The 23,143-nt window shown below is 43.9% G+C and overlaps 1 protein-coding gene across 1 annotated transcript in view; it reads left to right on the top strand.

Moving 5' to 3' along the window:
- Positions 1–5,368: 5,368 nt before the first annotated feature.
- Positions 5,369–23,143, top strand: part of LOC126195530 (mucin-4-like) — a 57,310-nt gene continuing 39,535 nt past the window's right edge. The window contains exon 1 of the mRNA XM_049934156.1: positions 5,369–5,642. Coding sequence (XP_049790113.1) covers positions 5,369–5,642 — 274 coding nt within the window. The remainder of the gene's footprint in view (positions 5,643–23,143) is intronic.

Below are 23,143 nucleotides of genomic sequence, written 5' to 3'. Positions count from 1 at the left end.
AACCCGTAGGGCAAAATTCCGGCGATTGTTCAGGGATATTTTCGTATAAGGGACACGTGGTCTCCGATGCCACTTTGTAACGTAACCGCATTTCGTTTGTTTTATTACCATCCTGCCTGCCCTCCTCGTCCCCGCCCCTCCCCCTCCCTCGACGCAGTTACATCTGCATCTGTATTGCACTGAAAATATTTGCACAGTAGCGTAAATGTCGACGGTTTGCGCTATGTGTCTTGTTTGGAAACAAACCTGTTCCATTCACTCACGGTACTTGCTATTGATAAAAGTAATCTCGACTTTACTCTTCGCCCCCAAGCTTGCTTTCAGGACGTCTCAGTTCTCTCTGTTGTGTTTGTTTTCCCGACAGTGTTACTTCTACGAGTGGTATGGATAGATTTACGGTAGGGAGCAATATGGGGACTGGTCACTGAAAGAGAAATTCAACTTTTCATCAAACGATGCTTATTGATATTCTTTTTAATCTACATATTTTAAGGTATCACCCCAAAACTTTCAAGTGAAAAAAAAGTAATGTACTGGAACTACGTGCATTTTGCGAAAAGCTTACGTAGTGACCAAGTTTTCGTACTTAAACGGGTACTGCGGCCCGTGCCATAGCAATAGGATTTTTCTGATTCTCGGGCTCATTTTCTGGGCATGTTCACGCCATAGTTTCTGAAAGAGTACCGAGTGGTTGCAACACACAGTTTCTAATCGGAATTTGATATTAGGAAAAATATAGGGTGGCTCACGGAAACCCGCCCCTGAGTACTAGACTACTTATTGTCGTGCGCCAATTGTCATCTGTTGTTACACACTAAACATAGACGTGTGCAGCGATGCCAACCGCGTGTCGCTCCAAAACCCCATTGCGCGAAATTACGAGTGTTCCGAAATTTTTTGAACAGACGTCGTACAATTACAACATACGGCTGAGGACCACGAACCGCACGAATACTTGATTCGTGCCGCAATTTGACGACCACTGGTCTAGTACCACATGTCTTTTAACAGTTTCCCTGTCATGTTATCCCTTCCTCTAGAACATGGATTCTCAGACGGTGGTGCGCGTACCGCTGATGATACTAAAGAACATTTCAGGTGGTATGCGTACAGGTAAAAACAAAACAGGTACTGAGGCTGTGAACTCACGGCGGCTGTTATATGGCAGACAAATTTTTAATATTTGCTACTCCGTACTGAAGTTAGATGGCTCACTCAGGAAATGATTTTAAACCGAGTATGTGATCTGAGGTTCCCGATTTTTATGTTTTTCAGTGGCAAAAACAATTAAACGAATTTTTTCACTGCTGATCAGTGGCCATCAAGAATGGCCATTTTAGCTAATATCACTGGTTTCAAATTTTGAAGGACTGAACAATAACTTTTTCGCGACGCTCACTCTTGTGGTGTCACCGCCAGACACCACACTTGCTAGGTGGTAGCTTTAAATCGGCCGCGGTCCATTAGTACATGTCGGACCCGCGTGTCGCCACTGACAGTGATCGCAGACCGAGCGCCACCACACGGCAGGTCTCGAGAGACGTACTAGCACTCGCCCCAGTTGTACGACGACTTTGTTAGCGACCACACTGATGAAGCCTTTCTCTCATTTGCCGAGAGACAGTTAGAATAGCCTTCAGCTAAGTCCATGGCTACGACCTAGCAAGGCGCCATTTGTAACATTGCATGTATCTTAAGAGTCTCACTTGATTCGTCAAGAGCGATGTACCACAAGGATGGAATAAAGTTAAGTATTTCCGCAGCTACGTACTTTTCTTTATAACATTCATTACGTATCTTGTTTCAGACCTCACGCCATCCTTTGTGCGCTTATAGCGTGCATTTCGGCCACCCTCAAACACGCTGTGTCGGCTCTCGTGTCGACACAACAACTCTTACATAATTTTTGAAAGTCAGTGAACTAGCTCCAGAGCAGATGTAGTTCGAGACATCATCAGACATTTATAGGATCTACAAAAACGTTTTGAGAAGTGCTTTCGCGAAGATCTCACACAATATTACTCGACAAGAAATCCATTTTTAGGACAAATAGCGAAAGAAGTAATCACAAAAGAAACGTTCATTGACATGACTAGCGACATTTCAGTGGGAGACTCTTTCAAAGAGAGAACTTTTATTTCTTTTTCGATGGAACAAAGATATCCCTTCTCTTTCCCAACAAGCATTCCTGTTTTTGGTGCCTTTTCTTATGACTTAAATGTGTAAAAGTGGGCTTCCTGAGTTATACATTAAAAATAAGTACAGAAACAATGCTGAAGAGGACTTCAGAGCTCTGTTGAACTCAGTCGAGCGAAACTTTGAAGCTCTAGTTAAAGATAAATAGCAACATGTTCCCAACTGAAACGAGTAGATGTTCTCTCGTCAGAGTCTAAATTTGAATACTGATTGATTGCTGATGTTGGAGTCTGATTGACCGTCATAGTTTAATATGATTATGAATTTTTCGCTTTTTGAGCTTAACTGACTCTACTCCATGTTCAATTTATTGCACAGCTGGTTACATTATTTGTGACGGAAAATTTTAATAAACGATTTAATTGGAACTCTCTTACTCCATGAATATTTGTTTCAGAACAGACTTAATTTCGTAATATTTACTGTATTTAAGTACCAGGTATGAACATGAACGGCTCTGTAAAAAAAAAAGTCCTTGCACGAAGCCGTATTACTTGTGTGTGTCATATTTCTTCCATACATAGTAGTTGATCCGCAAGACGCAAAAACCGTATGTGTGTTATCATCACTGAACTAATGGCGAAAATTATGCCCCCTTTTCCCTCCATATGTACCGTTCCTAACATTCCGCAACAAGAGCCCCGCCCCCACACCCCGCCATCTCAGTGTTGGTTAAAAAAACTATAGCGATACGCCCAAATTTCTAAAAAGTCATGTGATAGGCATTGATCAAAGATCTAGGAACCCCTGCTCTAGTGTTTTCCAAACATTCCCTTCATGTCGATTCTGAGGAAGATCTCATTTCTTACACTATCTGTCCACTGAGCATTCTGCACCATTCTTTTAACTTCCTTACAAATCGGAAGTCACAATATTCCTGTATCGTTGCAAATTAAATTTCTGGGTAAGTCCTTCATCCCCGACAACTCTGGCCGAATACCTTCAAGTGGGCTAACGTACTGTCATACTGATAAGAGAGTATAACCTGCCTGTTACTAGGAATGTAATACTGTAAATGTATTTATTTATTTGGCGTTCTGGCAGCCTGTTCTCTTGTTTATCTAAAGGAAGCATTACAATAAATTCGGTATTAAATATAAAATTTATTGAAAAAAAGACAAGCTGTTTTAAAACGCTATTAAACATTTTTATATAATAAAATACAGTCTAGACCGCATACAATAATTTTGTCATAAAGGTGGTAGATTTCGATCAGTGTTCGATAATGTCCAGACCTTTACGCTTTTCTGACTGCTGAAGATCTAGGCATAGTGCATGAACTGCCTTAGGATAGCGAGAAGAACGAGTGCTCCCTTGGCATCGAAATCGGCCACCTTTTTTAATATAAAGTTATTTCATGAGCTATATTCTTTTTTATTATATGAAACTTTCAATATGAAATAAATTAAAATAATGTGTGTGTGCGCCACATTTTATTTTCTCCCACGATGCATTTCGAGGGCACACACTCATCTTCATGTGGATCAATGGATTACATTACATTTTTGTTCTTTGGTTATTAGCAGTTGTATATTTAGAGTTTAATTTCGATGTAAATAACGGATGATCAGCACTTGTTAATGTAATATGTCAATAGGATTTCATATTTTGAACAATAATAACGTGTCTTACAGTATGTTCGAGTAGAAAGTACCCTCGGCCCTTCCCGCCGCAGGTTCGAGTCCTCCCTCAGGCATGGGTGTGTGTGTTGTTCTTAGCATAAGTTACTTTAAGTAGTGTGTAAGTCTAGGGACCGATGACCTAAGCAGTTTGGTCCCTTAGGAATTCACACACATTTGATCATTTGTGACCGCCCAGGTGTTTCTTCAAGTACAGGAACAGATGGTAGTCACTGGGCGCAAGATCGGGGCTTTACGGAGGATGAATTCGAGTTTCCCATCGAAAAGATGTGATATCTTCGGTCTGATTCGACACATGCGGACGGGCATTGTCTTGCAGCAAAACGATGCCCTTGATCAACTTCCATGGACTGTTGCTTTGATTCTGGTGTGACGTAGGCCACCCATCTTTCATCGTCCTTAACAATTTGGCTTGAGAAATCATTACCGTCATTGTGGAACCGCTCAAGGAAAATCAATGCACTGTCTAAACGTTTGGTTTTGTGCACATCCGTCAACATTTTCGGTGCCCTACGTGCGCACAATTTTCGGTAATTCAAGTGCTCGGTCACAATGCCATACAAAACACTACGAGAAACAGGAAAGTCATCCCGCAAGGAGGAAATCGTAAAGCTTCTGTTTTCTCTCACCTTACTGCCCACTACCTGCACCAAACTTTCATTAACGACCGAAGGACGCCTACTCCGTTGTTCATCATGCACATTTGTGCGGCCATCTTTAAATGCTCTCACCCAGTTTCTTACCATTCCATCACTCACAAAGTTTACTCCGTAAACTGCATAGATCTCACGATGAATATCGATCGCTTTTAGGCCTTTAGCACTAAGAAATCTTATAACAGCCGTACTTCACAGTCGGCTGGACTCACGATTATCGGAGGCATCTTAAACACTCAGTACACAACGTAAACAAGGAAGAATCAAACTGTAATGGCGTCAGTGCGTAGATTAAGGTACAGGCTTTCATGTAAAACTAAAACTATTGAGATATCTTAGCACGTCTTTTTTTAATTTCAAAACAGTACTTACTTAAAAAACACACCTTGTACAACAGTTACGACGTTCGTCGCTATGTGGGAAGCTCGGTCGCCCAGTGTACCGATTTGAGTGTCGATGATAAGGGAAATAATGACTAAGACAACAAGCAAACCAATCCTGGGCCAAGAAAATCGGCGACCGGACCGGGTATCGAACCCGCTGCCACATGATCGAGAGTCAGGAAAGGTAACCACTTTTTTTCGTTTTTATTCGTTGCATATCTTTTGTTTTTCTCATTTCGTTCGTTATTGTTCGTTCTGTTTGTTCGGGGCAGACGTTCCATGACGCTTGTTCAAGTTCATCGTTGATCCATTAACTCAGCTTTTTTATTATTAATATTACAGAGGGCAGTTAACCCTCTGACCGATCACGCTGAGCTACCGCGCCTGCCCCACCAGACCGTTATTAATAGCTGTCGGTGTTTACGCAGCGTTAGTGCTCGGGTTCGCTCAGTGGAGCGGTGGTGTGTCGTTTTGCAGGAGCCAGGTGGTGCAGATGTGTGAGGAGGTGGCGTCGCGCGTGGAGCGCGCGGCGCGCCGGCTGCGGCCGCCCGCCTGGTTCCGCGCCGCGGCCGCCTCCCCGCGCGGCTTCCTGCTGGCGGCGCGCCGCCCCAGCCGCCTGCCGCCCTGGCCGCTGCCGGCGCTCGAGGGCGGCCAGCCGGCGCCGCCGCCCCCGGCCGCCGCGGGCTCCGGCTCACACTCCGCGCCCGCCACTCTGACGCGCCGCCGCGAGCGCGACCGCGACCGACAGCGCGCCGCCGACGCTGCAGGTACTAGCAGCAGCAGTAGCAGTAGCACCAGTGTTAAACCTAGGACGCCTAAGGGGGGGGGGGGTTTCGTTGAACCCACAATTTTTTTATGTCCCCTGCTTTTGCCCAAGTAACTTTCATACCACGTATCCCTTTGAGTTATTGTTTGTTGGTTATTTTATGAAACGTTAGTGTCAATATATTTTATAGAAAATTCCTGCTTTAAAAGAAAAAATAAATAAACTTATTATGCGTCCAACAACCCCCCCTTAGGCTTCCATGCAATAGAAAATTTCCCTTTGTAGGATTTCGTATTTCTCATCTCTACAACAATGCAAGTTATTTTCTTGTTGGTTGGTATTCTTGATATTCACAACAATCGGCTTACTTTCAGAGGAAGTGACTGTTGATGTCAGTCAGCTGTTATTTATCAGTGAGTTAGTGCAGTTCCCAACACGTAGGCCTCCAGTAACTTTGGTGTCCTACACAGCAAAAACGAAACCAAGTAAAAACTTACTGATGTTGTCAACAATGCACCAAGATAAAGGCACTGTTGGAGGAGAGAAGAATAAAACCGAGATAAATGCATATTATAATTCCACTAAAGGTGGAATTGTTACCATTGATCAAATGACGCGTATGTACACCCAAGAGGGGAACAAAGAGATGGCCTCTATCTGTATTTTACTCTCTCATCGACATTTGTGCTATCAATGCAACCACCATATTCATCCAGCAGCATCCAAGATGGAATGAAAAGAAACACAACAAACGGAAACTTTATCTTCTGCAAACTGGGATGGAACTAGTGAAATTGCAGGTAGAAGAAAGAAGTGCCAATGCAAGAGGGTTATCTAACCATATTGTTCAATCAAAGGAGACTATTCCACAAAAGAAAATCAAAGAAGTGACAACACAAGCACGTCAGCCTCCTACAGGGAAAGGTCGGTGCCATATTTGTGTAAGAAAATCTAAAACAAAGAAGCAGAAGTGCAACAATCTAAGTAAACCAAAACAGTGTTGTGGACAGCGCCATAAATATTGTGTAAAACACATTCAGAAAAAATTGTGAAGTGAAGTGTGTCTCTTGCCTTGAAGTTGAGGACTCAGAGTAGTCTATTGTATATAAACATATCTGTATTTTGTATTGTAATTGTCAATTTTTTTCACTCAATCCAATATTTATAACAATTATCAACATTTATAAACCGATGCCTTAGTTAAAATACATAAACCATTTTGAAAGTTGTAATTTTTCGTCAGTAAACTTATTTAATACCTGTGGGCTCGCCGAACCCCCCCCCCCCCCACCTTAGGCATCCAAGTTAGAAAAAAAGGCTTGGGCGTCCTAGGGTTAAGATGGTGCCTTAAGTTCCTAGCGTTTTCTATTGCACAGTGATATTCCGGTTGCTATGGGTCTATTTATCGATTGTCATTTTTTATTTGTAGCTCATTATTGCTACTTCAGTTTACATAGTCATTTTGATGTAGTGGGTGGAGCTGTGGGCGCTAGAAAATGGAGTGCCAAGTGGAGAGAACATTTCCGGCGTATTCTTCTGTTTGAGTTCAGTATGGGGGGTGACATCAGTGGAGGCGGTCGGAAAAATTTGCGCCGCGTGTGGGGATAATGCCACTGGACAGAGCACGGGAAGAAAATGGTTTTCTCCTTTTAACGAGGATCGTTTTGACGTTAGCGACTCTCCACGTTTTATATCTTCATCCATACTCCGCAAGCCACCTGACCGTGTCTGGCGGAGGGTACTTTCAGTACCTGCATCGATTCTCCCTTCTGTTCCAGTCTCGTATTGTTCGTGGAAAGAAAGATTATCGGTATGCCTCTGTGTGGGCTCTAATCTCTCTGATTTTATCCTCATGGTCTCTTCGCGAGATATACGTAGGAGGGAGCAATATACTGCTTGACTTCTCGGTGAAGGTATGTTCTCGAAACTTCAACAAAAGCCCGTACCGAACTGCTGAGCGTCTCTCCTGCAGAGGCTTCCACTGGAGTTTATCTATCATCTCCGTAACGCTTTCGCGATTACTAAATGGTCCTGTAACGAAGCGCGCTGCCCTCCGTTGGATCTTCTCTCTCTGTTCTATCAATCCTATCTGGTACGGATGCCACACTGGTGAGCAATATTCAAGCATTGGGCAAACAAGTGTACTGTAACCCACTTCCTTTGTTTTCGGATTGCATTTCCTTAGGATTCTTCCAATGAATCTCAGTCTGGCATCTGCTTTACCGACGATCAACTTTATATGATCATTTCATTTTAAATCACTCCTAATGCCTACTCCCAGATAAATTATGGAATTAACTGCTTCCAGGTGCTGACGTGCTACACTGTAGCTAAATGATAAAGGATCTTTCTTTCTATGTATTCGCAGCACATTACACTTGTCTACATTGAGATTCAATAGCCATTCCCTGCACCATGCGTCAATTCGTTGCAGATCCTCCTGCATTTTAGTACAGTTTTCCATTGCTACAACCTCTTGATATACCACAGCATCAACCGCAAAAAGCCTCAGTGAACTTCCGATGTTATCCACAAGCTGATTTATGTATATTGTGAATAGCAACGGTCCTACGACACTCCCCTGCAGCACACCTGAAATCACTCTTACTTCGGAAGACTTCTCTCCATTGACATGCTGCGTTCTGCGTTCAGGAGGACCTTCCGGATTTGATGAATATCGTTTAAACGCCTTAATCTACAATGATACACGTCACTCTATTCGAGAACTGGCTATTGCGATGAACTCTGATCGTTCCACCATCGTGCGACATTTTCATGCAATGGGGAAAGTTCAGAAATCGGGTGTATCGGTATCTCATGATCTAAGCCACAATCACAAAAGTCAGCTTGTACCCTTGTGTGCATCTCTACTTGCTCGTGATCAATTGGTTCGTGTACAACATCGACCATTCCTACTTTGTATTGTTACTAGCGACGAGAAATGGTGTCTTTATGCTAACGTACGGAGGAGAAAGGAATAGTTGAGCCCAAACAAAGCATCCACTCCCCATACAGAGACCTGTGCGCGTGCATAAAAGATAGTGTTATGCATCTGGTGGAACAGTGATGCTGTTGTGTATTACGGATTGCTTTCACGAGGTGTAACCATCACTACTCATATTGTCGGCAACTGAGATCTTTTGCACACGCCATCCAAGAACGACGATGAGGAAGGTTGCCTGAAGTGATGCTACCTATACGATTATGACCGTCCGCATTCTGCTAGACTGACATGAAGTACTATACAGGAGTTGCGTTTGGAAATCATTCCGCAGCCACCTTATTCACCTTATCCTCCGCCTACGGATTTCCACTTTTTCCGCACTCTATCGAACAACCTTTAAGAAACTTCCTTTCCGGATGAAAATGCGCTCCGAACATGGCTCAACGAGTGCTTCGCCTCAAAACCATGTGATTTCTGCAGTCTCGGAATCGAAAAGTTACATTAACATGGCAGACTGTTGTAAATAGTGAAGAAGAATATATCATTGACGACTGAAGTCTCTGCTATGTGTATCTGTTGTGTTCGTTAAACTTATGACAAGTGCTGCGAATTTATGCACCAAGGCAATACTAAGAGTAGTAGTTTATACATCCATCAACCACATTTACAAGGATGTTGGACGAACATGTAGTGCTATTAGAGTTAAAAAAGAATGAAAAAATGAAATACAGATTGTCACAGGAGGAATGGTAAATACTCAGGAGTATCGCAGGAACGCTCATTTCAAGCAGAAACTTCATAGGAACATGTGCACCATTCCGAATGATTTCGCAGACAGAACACCTTTAATGTATAGTGTCATTTATGGAACCGATGGCCTTAAGTAAGAGTGGTTTCAATCATACTGAACAGACACGTGGTCAGTAATTCAAACATTGCTGGAAAGATACAAAATTTTGGGCAGTGGCGAGAAATCGTAGTGAGTCCCACAGGATTCAGTTTTGAGTCTACTGCGACAGAAAGATATCCCGTGCAAAGAAGTTGCAGTCAGCGAGGTAGGTACGCATAGACTAAAACGTCAGAGAGGTTCGGAACATAAGACACATACGTGTGTGCCAGTAGCCCACAATCTGCTGTACATTAAATGTGATCTATTTTAGAAACCATTTGGAAAGGGGAATATGTCCATAAAAAGTTTTTTCTTCAAATTAGCATTCCTGTCATATCCCTGAACATTTACCATTCCTCGCGGGACGGCTTGTATACAGCCATTTTCGCTAACGATCAAAAGTATCTGGACACCAGTTAGTGAAAATTATTGTGCGGTTGCCCGTCCTCCATATTTATGACGTCTTGACCGCTGCTGCGGACACATTCAATAAGGTGTCTGAATGTCTGTGATGGAATGGCAGGCCAACCTTTCTCGAGAGCCGAAACCAGGGAAGGTAGTGACGTAGGACGCTGGAGCCTGGGGCGAAATCGACGTTCCAACTCATCCCACACGTGTTCCATTGGGTTCAGTTTAGGACTGTGTGCAGGACAGTCGATTTCAGGAATGCTATTTTCCACAAACCATTGCCTCACAGATGCAGCTTTACAACAGGGCGAATTGTCAAGCTGATACAGTCATCGTCTCCGAACTGTTCCCTCTTCTGAACGCACTGCATAACGCTGTTAAATGTCTTCATATGCTTCCGCAGTTAGCGTTTTCTTAAGCTCAATAAGGGGATCACCCAAACAACAACCAAAAAAAAAAAAAAAAACACGATACTGTAACACCACCTCCTCTGTGCTTCCTGTTAGTATGACACATGATGGCAGCTAACGTTCTCCAAGCATTCATCAAACCCATCCCCTTACATCAGATGTCATAGGAATTCATCACTACAAATTGATCTTTTCCAGTCATTCACGTTCATCGGTGTTTCTCTTTACGTCACCTCAAACACTGCTTAGAATACACTACAGAAATGTTCGGGTTATGAGGTGCTCTTTGACCATTGTACTCCATTTGTTTTAACTTGATAAGAACTGTCGTCGTGATAACTGAGCTGCTGGTAGCCGTTTGTAACTCACCAGTGATTCCTTCCCTTGATTTCATGCGCCGTTTTACAACCAACCACCGTCATACTCAACGGTGCCTGTCCGGCAGTTCATGAGGACTGTCTAGTCTCTTTTAGCTGTGTTTGTTCCTTGGAGTACTCATTGCACAGTCACATTACCATCAGTAGACTTGGGCAACTTTAGAAGGGTTCAGATGTTCCTGATGGATTAGTTACTCCAATGACATCCGCTAACTACGCTACTGGCCATAAAAATTGCTACACCACGAAGATGACGTGCTACAGACGCGAAATTTAACTGACAGGAAGAAGATGTTGTGATATGCAAATGATTAGCTTTTCAGAGCATTCACAGAAGGCTGGCGCCGGTGGCGACACCTACAACGTGCTGACATGAGGAAAGTTTCCAACCGATTTCTCATACACAAACGGCAGTTAACCAGCGTTGCCTGGTAAAACGTCGTTGTGATTCCTCGTGTAAGGAGGAGAAATACGTACCACCACGTTTCCGACTTTGATAAAGGTAGGATTGTAGCCTATCGCGATTGCGGTTTATCGTATCGCGACTTTGCTGCTCGCGTTGGTCGAGATCCAATGAATGTTAGCAGAATATGGAATCGGTGGGTTCAGGAGGGTAATACTGGACGCCATGCTGGATCCCAACGGCCTCGTATCACTAGCAGTCGAGATGACAGGCATCTTATCCGCATGGCTGTAACGGATCGTGCAGCCACGTCTCGATCCCTGAGTCACCAGATGGGGATGTTCGCAAGACAACAACCGTCTGCACGAACAGTACGACGACGACGTTTGCAGCAGCAGCAGGGACTATCAGCTCGGAGACCATGGATGCGGTTACCCTTGACGCTGCCTCACAGACAGGAGCGCCTGCTATGGTGTACTCAACGACGAACCTGGGTGCACGAATGGCAAAACGTCATCTTTTCAGATGAATCCAGGTTCTGTTTAAAGCGTCATGATGGTCGCATCCGTGTTTGGCGACATCGCGGTGAACGCACACTGGAAGCGTGTATACGTCATCACCATACTGGCGTATCACCCGACGTGATGGGATGGGGTGCCATTGGTTACATGTCTCGGTCACATCTTGTTCGCATTGACGGCCCTTTGAATAGTGGACGTTACATTTCAGATGTGTTACGACCCGTGGCTCTACCTTTGATTCGATCCCTGCGAAACCCAACATTTCATTAGGATAATGCACGAGCGCATGTTGCAGGTCCTGTACGGGCCTTTCTGGATACAAAAAATGTTCGACTGCTGCCCTGGCCAGCACATTCTCCAGATCTCTCACCAGTTGAAAACGTCTGGTCAATGGTGGCCGAGCAACTGGCTCATCACAATACGCCAGTCACTACTGTTGATGACCTGTGGTATCGTGTTGAAGCTGCATGGGCAGCTGTACCTGTACACGCCACCCAAGCTCTGTTGACACAATGCCCAGGCTTATCAAGGCTGTTATTACGGCCAGGGGTGGTTGTTCTGGGTACTGATTTCTCAGGATCTATGTACCCAAATTGCTTGAAAATGTAATCACATGTCAGTTCTAGTATAATATATTTGTCGAATGAAAACCCGTTTATCATCTGCGTTTCTTCTTGGTGTAGCAATTTTAATGACCAGTAGTGTAATTCACATCCGAAGTCACAGAGCTTTCCAGAGCAATTCAATCTGCGGTTACTGCTTCTCTACTAACGGCACAATAGACCCCGCCACTCTTTACACTAGCGAGTCCGCCTCTCAAGAGATCTAGTGCTCAGTTCCGCATTACATTGCTATCTGGACTCTTTTAAACAGATGATGTACATAATTGCAGATGTAGTTTAAGAAGGCAGTGGCAGGTAGCCGGCCATGAGCTTACAGTAGAAACTAGTCGGTCATTTGCCTGAAGCAGTTCAGTGAAACCACGGAAAGCGCGAATCATTATGGCAGGATGTATATTGGAACCTACATCGAATACAAGAAAAGTCTTTTCAAAACAGCGCAACCTCGTTCAGTTTATCCCTAGTGCACAGTACTGCTTTGTTTATACATTTTTGCAAAGAAGTTATTTCATAACGTAAAATGCTAGTGCTACACTGTCCATTCATTTCTCACCACTGTTCCATTCCGTATACTTGCTTGGTTTCCATTCTTTGCACTGCAACTTCCTATTTGTTTGATTAAAAATTTGAGTTATCACCCCTTCATAATGAGTCAGATGTTGGCCTCATAAAACGGATAAGATGTTAATATTATCCATTCCAGAGGTTTGGTATTATATTTTCCAGAAAAGAGAAGAAGGCAATACATAATCTGATGCAAAATGGCAAAAATTATCTCGTGCTACATTTGTTTTACCAAACCCAGAGTATGTGTCATATTAATCCTTCACTATACAGAATGTATTGCCTAACATGTAGTTTTAATTTGCCTTTTTAAATAAGGTGTTAGTAATCACTGTTTTATTTTTTATTTTTTTTATTGTTGGAAAATGTAGGTTGTCTAGATCATGTTCCGCCATCGTTGACAGAGCTGTTAGTGCAGTGATTATCGGGGATATTTTTTATGTACACAATTGTTCGCTACATGTGCATATAGTGTGAGTTCCAATGTCCATTCACAGTAATGTGACCATGTACCAAAAGCCTGAATATCCACGTTTTGCAGTGCGTACCCTGCGAGACGCGCAGGAAAAGTCATGGATTTTCTGGAAGGTACCGACAGGGATGTGGAGTCATGCCGACTCTGGTGCTGTTGCCGTCTATGCTAGATTCCTCGGTTGAGGCAAAATGGCACGTACAGCTCGATCGAGGTGGCGCAACACAGATTATCGACAGGGTTTAGATCCGGGGTATTTGGTGGCTAGCAAGCACTTCTTCAGGCCACAACTGGCCATCCGCACCATCCGACCGCCGTGTCATCTTCATGCCATACGGCGCACAGTCATACTCTTATAGACGTAATCGCAACGAAACAGACTGACAAAGTAAGAGATGTTGGTCAAACATCGGCCCCTGGCCTCTCAGCACATGATGTAATATTCCTGGCCTACTCTGTGCAGCCCCCAAGGATCAAATCGCGTTACATAACTTGTAGGAACATGAAACGTATTGACCTTGACGCTCTAACAGCCGATTGCTCAGAAATCTCATGGCATCAAATAACCAGAAAACCCACAATCGACGGCAAAATTAATGAACTTGGTGATAAACTCACTGCCCTCTATGACAAACATGCACCTGTGCGCACAATCCGTGTAAGAAAATCTCCTGCTCCATGGCTGACAGCTGAATTACGTCAAATGATGACTAATAGGGATGCTGCCCACAGGCGTTTCAAGGCAGATCCGAAACCCGAGCGTTTCGAAGAATATAGAAAGCTACGGAACAGAGTGAAACAATGCATTCGCAATGCTAAAATCAGGCACGCTCGCTCCCTTGTATGCAGCGATCTGACGCCCACGACTCTATGGAAGAATCTCCGTAGCTTGGGGGTCGGAAAGGCAAAATCGGAAACCACTTTTCATGTGTCAGCTAACGAATTAAATGAATTCTTCTCTGCACCTCTGAATACCAGCACAGCTGATAATTACCGTCCACAAGAATCCCTAAACAGGATAACTAACAACGATACCTTCCATCTAAAACATGTAACAACAAATACGGCAAGAAAAGCAATAATGAGAATCTCTTCTGATGCAATAGGCAACGACAGTATCGGTATAACCATGATTAAGAATGTTGCCGATATCTTAGTGCCTGTCTTAACTGACATATTTAATTTTTCCCTCGTGAACGGAATATATCCCACTGCATGGAAAAGAAGCCTAATTCGACCCATCCCTAAGATCGAAAACCCGCAACTGCCTAGTGATTACCGACCAATTAGCATACTGCCCGCTGTTTCCAAAGCACTTGAATATATTGTTCATGACCAGATCACTGAACACTTGCATGAATTCAGCCTATATGACAAATTTCAATCCGGTTTCCGTAAACATCACAGCACAAACACTGCTCTAATTAAAGTAACTGATGACCTGAAATATGCCATCGACAATCGAAAGGCAAGAATATTGACGCTACTGGACTTCAGCAAAGCTTTTGACACTGTTAACTTTGACATAATGCTCAGAAAAATGCAACAGCTTAATTTCTCTGAAAGTGCAATGAGATGGTTTGAAAGCTACTTAAAAGACAGACAGCAATGTGTTGTCTGCGTAAATGAAAAATCTTCCTGGAAACATGTTTCCTCGGGACTGCCACAAGGATCAGTCTTAGGACCACTTTTGTTTTCTTTATATGTCAACGATATTTCATCGGTTCTGTCCTCCTGTAAATATCATTTCTATGCCGACGACCTCCAGCTCTACCTAAGCGTCAGACCTGAAGATGTAAACACTGCAATCGCTCAGATGAACGATGATCTGTCTTCAGTAGTGACATGGGCGAAAAACCTGGGGCTTAAACTAAATGCAAAAAAGACGCAAGTAATCTTAATAGCCCATCAGAAATTAATAAGTTCAGATTTCCGCGAACGGCTACCTCCTATTCTGCTCGACGGTACTCCAATACCATATCAGAAAACAGTGAAGAACTTGGGTGTAACTTTGGATGAGCATCTCAACTGGGCGGAGAATACAGTCGCAGTGTGCCGAAAGACGTCTGCTTGTCTCTATGCTCTCAAAAAGTTTCGGAACATATTTCCACAGGACTTGAAACGCCAGCTCGTGCAAGCACTCGTTCTACCGAACCTCCACTATTGTGATGTGATTCAACAAGGCATGAGCAGTGAAAACAAAAGACGGCTAGAGCTAACCATGAATGCCTGTGTGCGTTACACCTGCAACATTCGCCGATACGATCATGTTAGTGCTTCATACTCCCAGCTAGGGTGGCTGCGGCCGGACAAATTGCGCGACTACCACACTCTATGTCTACTCCACCGACTCCTCGAGGCGCAAACACCCCAGTACCTTGCTTCAGAGATTAAAAACCTGTCATGTCATCACAATCGAAACACGAGGTCACTCTTATTTGGTATCCTAACTGTGCCCACTCACAAAACAAAAACTTTTGCAAACTCCTTCTCAGTTGCCGCTGTCCGCCTCTGGAACAAACTGCCCCTTACCTTGCGCAAAATTCAATCTCCTGCTGCTTTTAAGAAGAAGTTGAAGCATTTCCTACTATCATCCTCATAAAGTTCTCCACAAAATTAATGTACAAGGACAATCCCCTCATCTGTCAAATAGCAAAGCTAGCGTCTCCTATGTTGCTCCTGAGATGCCTTCCTCTTCGTCTATCTCTATTAGCCACGCAATATTCTTTTCCTTTATATTTCCTTAATTATGTTTCATCATGTCTCTCTATTCTTCTCCTCCCTTCACCATGAGTCTCCCTCATACTCCCTGCTGCCAGCACTCCTATCTCAAATTTGTCTGTTCAATAATGTCTAATTATAACAGTACTTGTGATCTAAGAATATAAACTCTATATGTATGTATTTTTCCAGGTGTACCTTTCAAATTGTTTATTTCACTTTTTGTACTAGATGTAGTTTAACATGCCTACTAAAACATATGAATGTAAAATAAGTAGAATGCCTGGTTAGATGTAAGAGAGGGCCTGATGGCCCTAATCTTGCCAGGTTAAATAAATAAATAAATAAATAAATAAATAAATAGATAGGAGGGGCGTGTGGTCAGTACACCGCTCTCCCGGTCGTTACGATGGTTTTCTGTGACCTGAGCCGCGACTATTCGGTCACGTAGCTCCTCAGTTGGCATCACGAGGCTGAGTGCACCCCAAAAAATGGCAACAGCGCATGGCGGCCCGGATGGTCACCCATCCAAGTGCCGGCCACGCCCGACAGCGCTTAAATTCGGTGATGTGATGGGAATCGGTGTATCCACTGCGGCAAGTCCGTTGCCATTTGGTGGCTAGGGGAGTGCGGTAAACTCATCCTGGTGCTCTTCGAACCACGCACGTACACCGCGAGCGTTGCGACATCTTGCATTGTCCTGCTGGTAGATGCCATCGTGTCGAGAAAAAACAAACTGCATGTTGGGGTGCACATGGTCTGCAAGGATGAATGCACACTTGGGTTGATCCACTGTGCCTTCCAGAATCACGAGACGACCCAAGATACGACACGAAAACATTATCCAGGCCATAACGCTCCCTCCTCCGGCCTACAGTCTTCCGACGTGAGGGTTGTTTGCATTCACGTTTCACGCAGTACACGCCAACGGCCATTTGTCCGATAGCGCATAAAAAGCGTTTCATCCGGTATGGCCACTTGTCGCCACACAGTGGACGTATAGTTGCGGCCCTCGTCGCCAATGAACGGCAGTCAGCATGCGCACATAAGCTAGATGCCTGCTACAGCGGCCCATAAGCAGCAACTTTCGCCGAACGCTCGTAGAGGAGACACTGCTGGCAGTCAATTAGTTCATCTGGCGGCCAGTTGCTCAACTCGCCGTACACATCTCAGCAGCAGTCACTCAGCCACGTCATCCATGGCCCGTGCGCAGTCGCCACGGTACTAGTTTTCGATACTACTACACTACTGGCCATTAAAATTGCTACACCAAGAAGAAATGCAGATGATAAACGGGTATTCATTGGACAAATATATTATACTAGAACTGACATGTAATTACATTTACAAGCAATTTGGGTACATAGATCCTGAGAAATCAGTACCCAGAACAACCACCTTTGGCCGTAATAACGGCCTTGATACGCCTGGGCATTGAGTCAAACAGAGCTTGGATGGCGGGTACAGGTACAGATGCCCATGCAGCTTCAACAGGATACCACAGTTCATCAAGAGTAGAGACCGGCGTATTGTGACGGGGCAGTTGCTCGGCCACCATTCACCAGACGTTTTCAATTGGTGAGAGATCTGGAGAATGTGCTGGCCAGGGCAGCAGTCGAACATTTTCTGTATCCAGAAAGGCCCGTACCGGACCTGCAACATGCGCTCGTGCATTATCCTGCTGAAATGTCGGGTTTCGCAGGGATCGAATGAAGGGTAGAGCCACGGGTCGTAATACATCTGAAATGTAACGTCCACTGTTCAAAGTGTCGTCAGTGCGAACAAGAGGTGACTTTGACGTGTAACCAATGGCACCCTATACCATCACGCCGGGTGATACGCCAGTATGGCGATGACGAATACACGCTTCCAATGTGCGTTCACCGCGTTGTCACCAAACACGGATCCGATCATCATGATGCTGTAAACAGAACCTGGATTCATCCGAAAAGATGACGTTTGGCCATTTGTGCACCCAGGTTCGTCGTTGAGTACACCATCGCAGGCGCTCCTGTCTATGATGCAGCGTCATGGGTAACCGCATCCATGGTCTCCGAGCTGATAGTCCCTGCTGCTGCAAACGTCGTCGAACTGTTCGTGCAGATGGTTGTTGTCTTGCAAACGTCCCCTCTGTTGACTCAGGTGTCGAGACGTAGCTGCACGATCAGTTACAGCCATGCAGATAAGATGCCTGTCATCGCGACTGCTAGTGACACGAGGCCGTTGGGATCCAGTACGGCGTTCCGTATTACCCTCCTGGACCCACCGATTCCATATTCTGCTAATAGTCATTGGATCTCGAGCAACGCGAGCAGCAATGTCGCGATACGATAAACCGCAATCGCGATAGGCTACAATCCTACCTTTATCAAAGTCGGAAACGTGATGGTACGTATTTCTCCTCCTTACACGAGGCATCACAACAACGTTTTACCAGGCAACGCCGGTCAACTGCTGTTTGTGTATGAGAAATCGGTTGGAAACTTTCCTCATGTCAGCACGTTGTAGGTGTCGCCACCGGCGCCAACCTTGTGCGAATGCTCTGAAAAGCTAATCATTTGCGTATCACAGCATCTTCTTCCTGTCGGTTAAATTTCGCGTCTGTAGCACGTCATCTTCGTGGTGTAGCAATTTTAATGGCCAGTAGTGTATTTTGTTATGCCCGGTATAGTAACCATGGTGGCGCGCGAACAGTTTACAAACCTCGCCGTTTCGGAAATGCTTCCATCCGTGGTCCGAAAGCCAGTGACAGTGCCCTTTTGGGCGTCATATAAATGGCTCTGTTTTCGCATTATGAAAAGAATTATACTGATGTCCTCCCCCTCCCCTCCCGCCACGAGACTATATACACTCCACTGCAAGTGCTGTCACCTGCTGTCTGAGAGTGGTTATTGAACGTTGATGTCGAACATAGGCGATGGTCGCATTAATGTGATCGGATCGTGTAAAATCCCCATTGCTTTAAACAGATCTCTGCAATAACTCCAATTACTATAATTTGTTCTCATAGTGATTGTCTTTTTCTTGTGGTTGAAAAACTGACATTATATTTGGTGTATTTGTTCACCAGGAAAGAATTACACACCTAAGAACCAACTGAACATTTCCATAGCACGTAACTAAAAGACACTGGCTGTTTCACACTGATAAGAGGACTTATGAGTGGTGAGTTCAGTCAGTACCCTCACGGCAAGATGCTGAAATCTAGTGAGGAAACTGCATTACGAGCGCCTCCATACGACAGTAGCGCACAGTTCTTCAGTTTAAAGGTCACGGAAAGGCGCGACTGCGTACGGTACAAACTAACGCCGTCAACCAAGAATTCGCGCTTTCGCTCTCTGCGAGTGGTTATCACTACAGATCACGCAATGTAGTGATGACTTCATGTACACAATATTTCGTCTGCACGAAAAAAAAAAAACTGCATGCGTTCCAAGAAACTTGGGAACATTTACTGCAAGTATTTGCACTACACGTTTAACATGCCCTTTACAACCAGAATTTAACCTCGATTTTAATTTCCTTTTCGAATATTTGCCAGTTCGAAGTGTTTTCAGTGCAGGGTACCACGGCGATCAAAGCATTCAACAGCTGATTAACAGTTCGCCCTGTAAATGCAAAACATCCTTCTGTACATGAACAAAACGTTCGCAGTCGGTGAACGCACGAAACAATACAATGCGTTAAAGGAAAATGCCCTCAAGTTAATGGTTAGTAGCTGTTTTGTAATATATCTTGACCATTATTAAACGCTTAAGACCTTAAAAATTTACGAGTTTTTATTCCAGAGCCGGCCGCTGGTGGCCGAGCGGTTCTGGCGCTACAGTCTGGAACCGCGCGACCGCTACGGTCGCAGGTTCGAATCCTGCCTCGGGCATGGATGTGTGTGTTGTCCTTAGTTAGGTTTAAGTAGTTCTAAGTTCTAGGGGACTTATGACCTCAGCAGTTGAGTCCCATAGTGCTCAGAGCCATTTGAACCAATTTTTATTCCAGTCTAAATGTTTGGTTAGGTGGTAAAGTTTGTTGGGATATTCGCTAAATCTGGTCTCGCTCAGGGGTATTGTCCCAGATGCTCAAAAGCAGATTATGAAACAATTACGAGATTTTTTTTTGAAGTGTTTGTAAGCGGCTGTAAGCCATCTGTGATGCCTAACAGCTTAGCCTCCTTCACACTTCTAACATCAGGTGCACGTAATCTTAAACAATATTACGAATTTAAAACAACATTTTTGTCAAAATAATGAGGTGGCTATTATTTACGAAAGCGTACACGTACCAAGGCTGCATAAATAGTAACTTATGAAACGGCAAAAATTTTAATGTTTATAAACTTTTCATCACAATAAGCGTTCGGAGAAGGCTTCACAGTTGTCAATTTTGTATTTATTACATTACCGCTGCTACGAATGCCACTAATTTTCTTAATGTAGTTATTAAGAAAAATAGTAGTTGCTACTTTCTCTATGGAGTATAATATTCTCCCACTTTTATTATCAGTAATATTTTAGAAAGAGCTCCTACAATAAAAATTTCTCTTTTATACCCAGTGAGTACCGATTTTGTCACTAAATTTCTTTGGAAAGAACGTCTCATAAAGGATTTACATGCGTTTCAGATAGCAGGTTGGTAATTTTCAAGTAATCAAAAACAAATGCGTGTATGATTACATTATTACGGTAGTGCAATACTCCCCTGGCAGCCGATCTTTTAAGTTCATTTTCTGATGATGGCAGTTTCTATAGCACTGAGTCTGCCCCCGTTAGCTGAGTAGTCAGCGCGGCGGAATGCCTCGCCAAGGGTCCGGGTTCGATTCCCGGCTGGGGCAGGACTGGGTGTTGTGTTGTCCTCATCATAATTTCATCCCCATCTCCGACGCGCAAGTCGCCCAATGTGGCGTCGAATGCAATAAGTACTTGCCCTGGGCGGCCGAACTTCCCCGAATGGGGAACTCCCGGAACACAGTGCTGTACGCTCATTTCATTACATAGCACTGAAATATAAAACTCTTAATACCTGAGAGCTTCACATGTGTGTAAACAGACAAGTATTTCTGAACACACAAAAGTTCATTCTTACCGAAATTTATTTTGTACTCAAGGTCTCGTGGTATTTACCAGGTAACATCTGATTTATATTAAGTCAAATGATTGTACAAGAAGTTGATGAAATATGACTGTACTCTCTGCATAATTAATATACTCTACGCTGTTATAAACTACATACGCCTTTGAAGAGGAAAATATTGTCACAGCTTGAATTACATTTTCAATTAGCAACTGAACTAATGTTAATTCAAGTGACTCGCGATCCCTAAACTGAAACACACACACCTGGAGCCAATAAATGGGATGATAATGATGCCGATCTTTCACTAGAATTTTGTGTAATGTCGAAGTTGTAGCGGTGTACGGAAGCTATCCATTTCTCGAGAGAACCATCGCCTTTGGGAATGAGAATCCTGCTATTGTTGCTGCATTGTCATACTGCCCTCTGCATTGTTGTACGGCATAAGAGCACACAATCGCGAATTGACTGATATCTGATAACCGTTCTGCTGTAACGTAAGCATGAGTCTAATGCGTTAATACGGAACCTATTCACGCTGGAAAAAAATTAGTTCTGACATTGGCCACCAAGTGCAAATCTGTGACTGCTAGGAAGATGTGTAGAAATGGTTAGGAACGAGAAGTGGTAAGGAGGTAAAACAACTGAGAAAGGCCTAACGTTGATTTTATTATTAACCGCCGCATACACAGTGTGTTCAATATGTGCACCAGAGACGTCGGAAAGATGCTGTACAGTGACAGATTTGCATTTGGTCATCAAAATTGGACTTTTTTTTTCAGCGTAAATTTGTTCCGCTTTAAGGCATTAGCATATCTACCAAGTGCCACACGGTAATTACAGCCCACACTGGATCTCCGAGAGTAGCTGCTGCTTTAATTATAACTAGTCGGTACTTAAAGCAGTAGTATCGATGGTAGCCAAAGTTAATATTCAAATACAGAAAGGTTTCTTTTTGCTCACGGTGTTCTCTCTTTTTCCACATCATCCTACCGCACACACATGCTGTTTTCACAGCGTTTAGTTTTGTTTTTTATGGTATGTTCACTTCACATTTAATGACTGTTTTACTTTCAGTTATGTTACAATTATGCTGTTATACATGACATTTACTCTGCTTGTGCACCTATCTCTGATGAGTAATACGTTTTTCAAAGTTGTTCATCGCTACCGTATTCTCTTTAATGATGCAGTTTGATGCATAGGCATACAAGGGATGAGGAAAGAGGGCAGGGCGAAAATAGGCCGTTGTCGCCTCCTGGGATGTGGGGTATAGACTTCGCATTCGTTTCAGAATTATGTCGTATCTCTGGAAATTATTTTCAGTTCTACAAAACTGTAGCTTCACAAATAGGATTCGGTTTTTTTTCTTATTATTTTCATGGCAAATTATGCCGTTTTCCTTGACGCGTCGGCGGCTTTGGTGCTGTCGGCTGGCCTGCAGTCAAGACGGATGCCAACCTGTACTGAACTTTTCCAAAGTAGAATCGCCCAACTTTTACGTGTCGCTTGATCGTACGCCCTTTGTCAAGCTGCGGAACAGTATCTTTTCGATACCCGATTCAGAGAGTGACACCTTATTGCCAGGATAGCATCGATCATCTCACCAGCGGTACACAGACTTGGTAGTTGTTTTACCTGGCCAATAGCCATTCCCCATAAGGAGACACCCTCTCATTACCACGCAACACAGGAGGTAGGAGTCAGATGAGATACTGGCGGAAATAAAGCTGCATGAGGTCTGCTTGGGTAGCGCAGTCGGTAGAGCACTTGCCCGGAGAGACAAAGGTCCCGGGTTAGATTCTCAGTCCTGCACAGAGATTTAATGTGCCAGGAAGTTTCATGTCAGGGCACACTCCGATGCCGAAATAAAATTTCGTTCTGGAACACAGTAACAGTTTACCTTTTGTTGTGTGCAAAAACGAAACACACAACCACTAGCTAAGGCTACATTCAATTTTACACTATGTGATCAAAAGTATCCGGACACCTGGCTGAAAATGACTTACAAGTTCGTGGCGCCCTCCATCGATAATGCTGAAATTCAATATGGTGTTGACCCACCCTTAGCCTTGATGAGAGCTTCCAATTTCGCCGGCATAAATTCAA

This window comes from Schistocerca nitens, chromosome 7 (genome assembly GCF_023898315.1).
Source record: "Schistocerca nitens isolate TAMUIC-IGC-003100 chromosome 7, iqSchNite1.1, whole genome shotgun sequence".
Classification (NCBI taxonomy): Eukaryota; Metazoa; Arthropoda; class Insecta; order Orthoptera; family Acrididae; genus Schistocerca; species Schistocerca nitens.
Note: the sequence above shows the minus strand (reverse complement) of the source record. Positions and strands in the feature narration are given on the sequence as shown.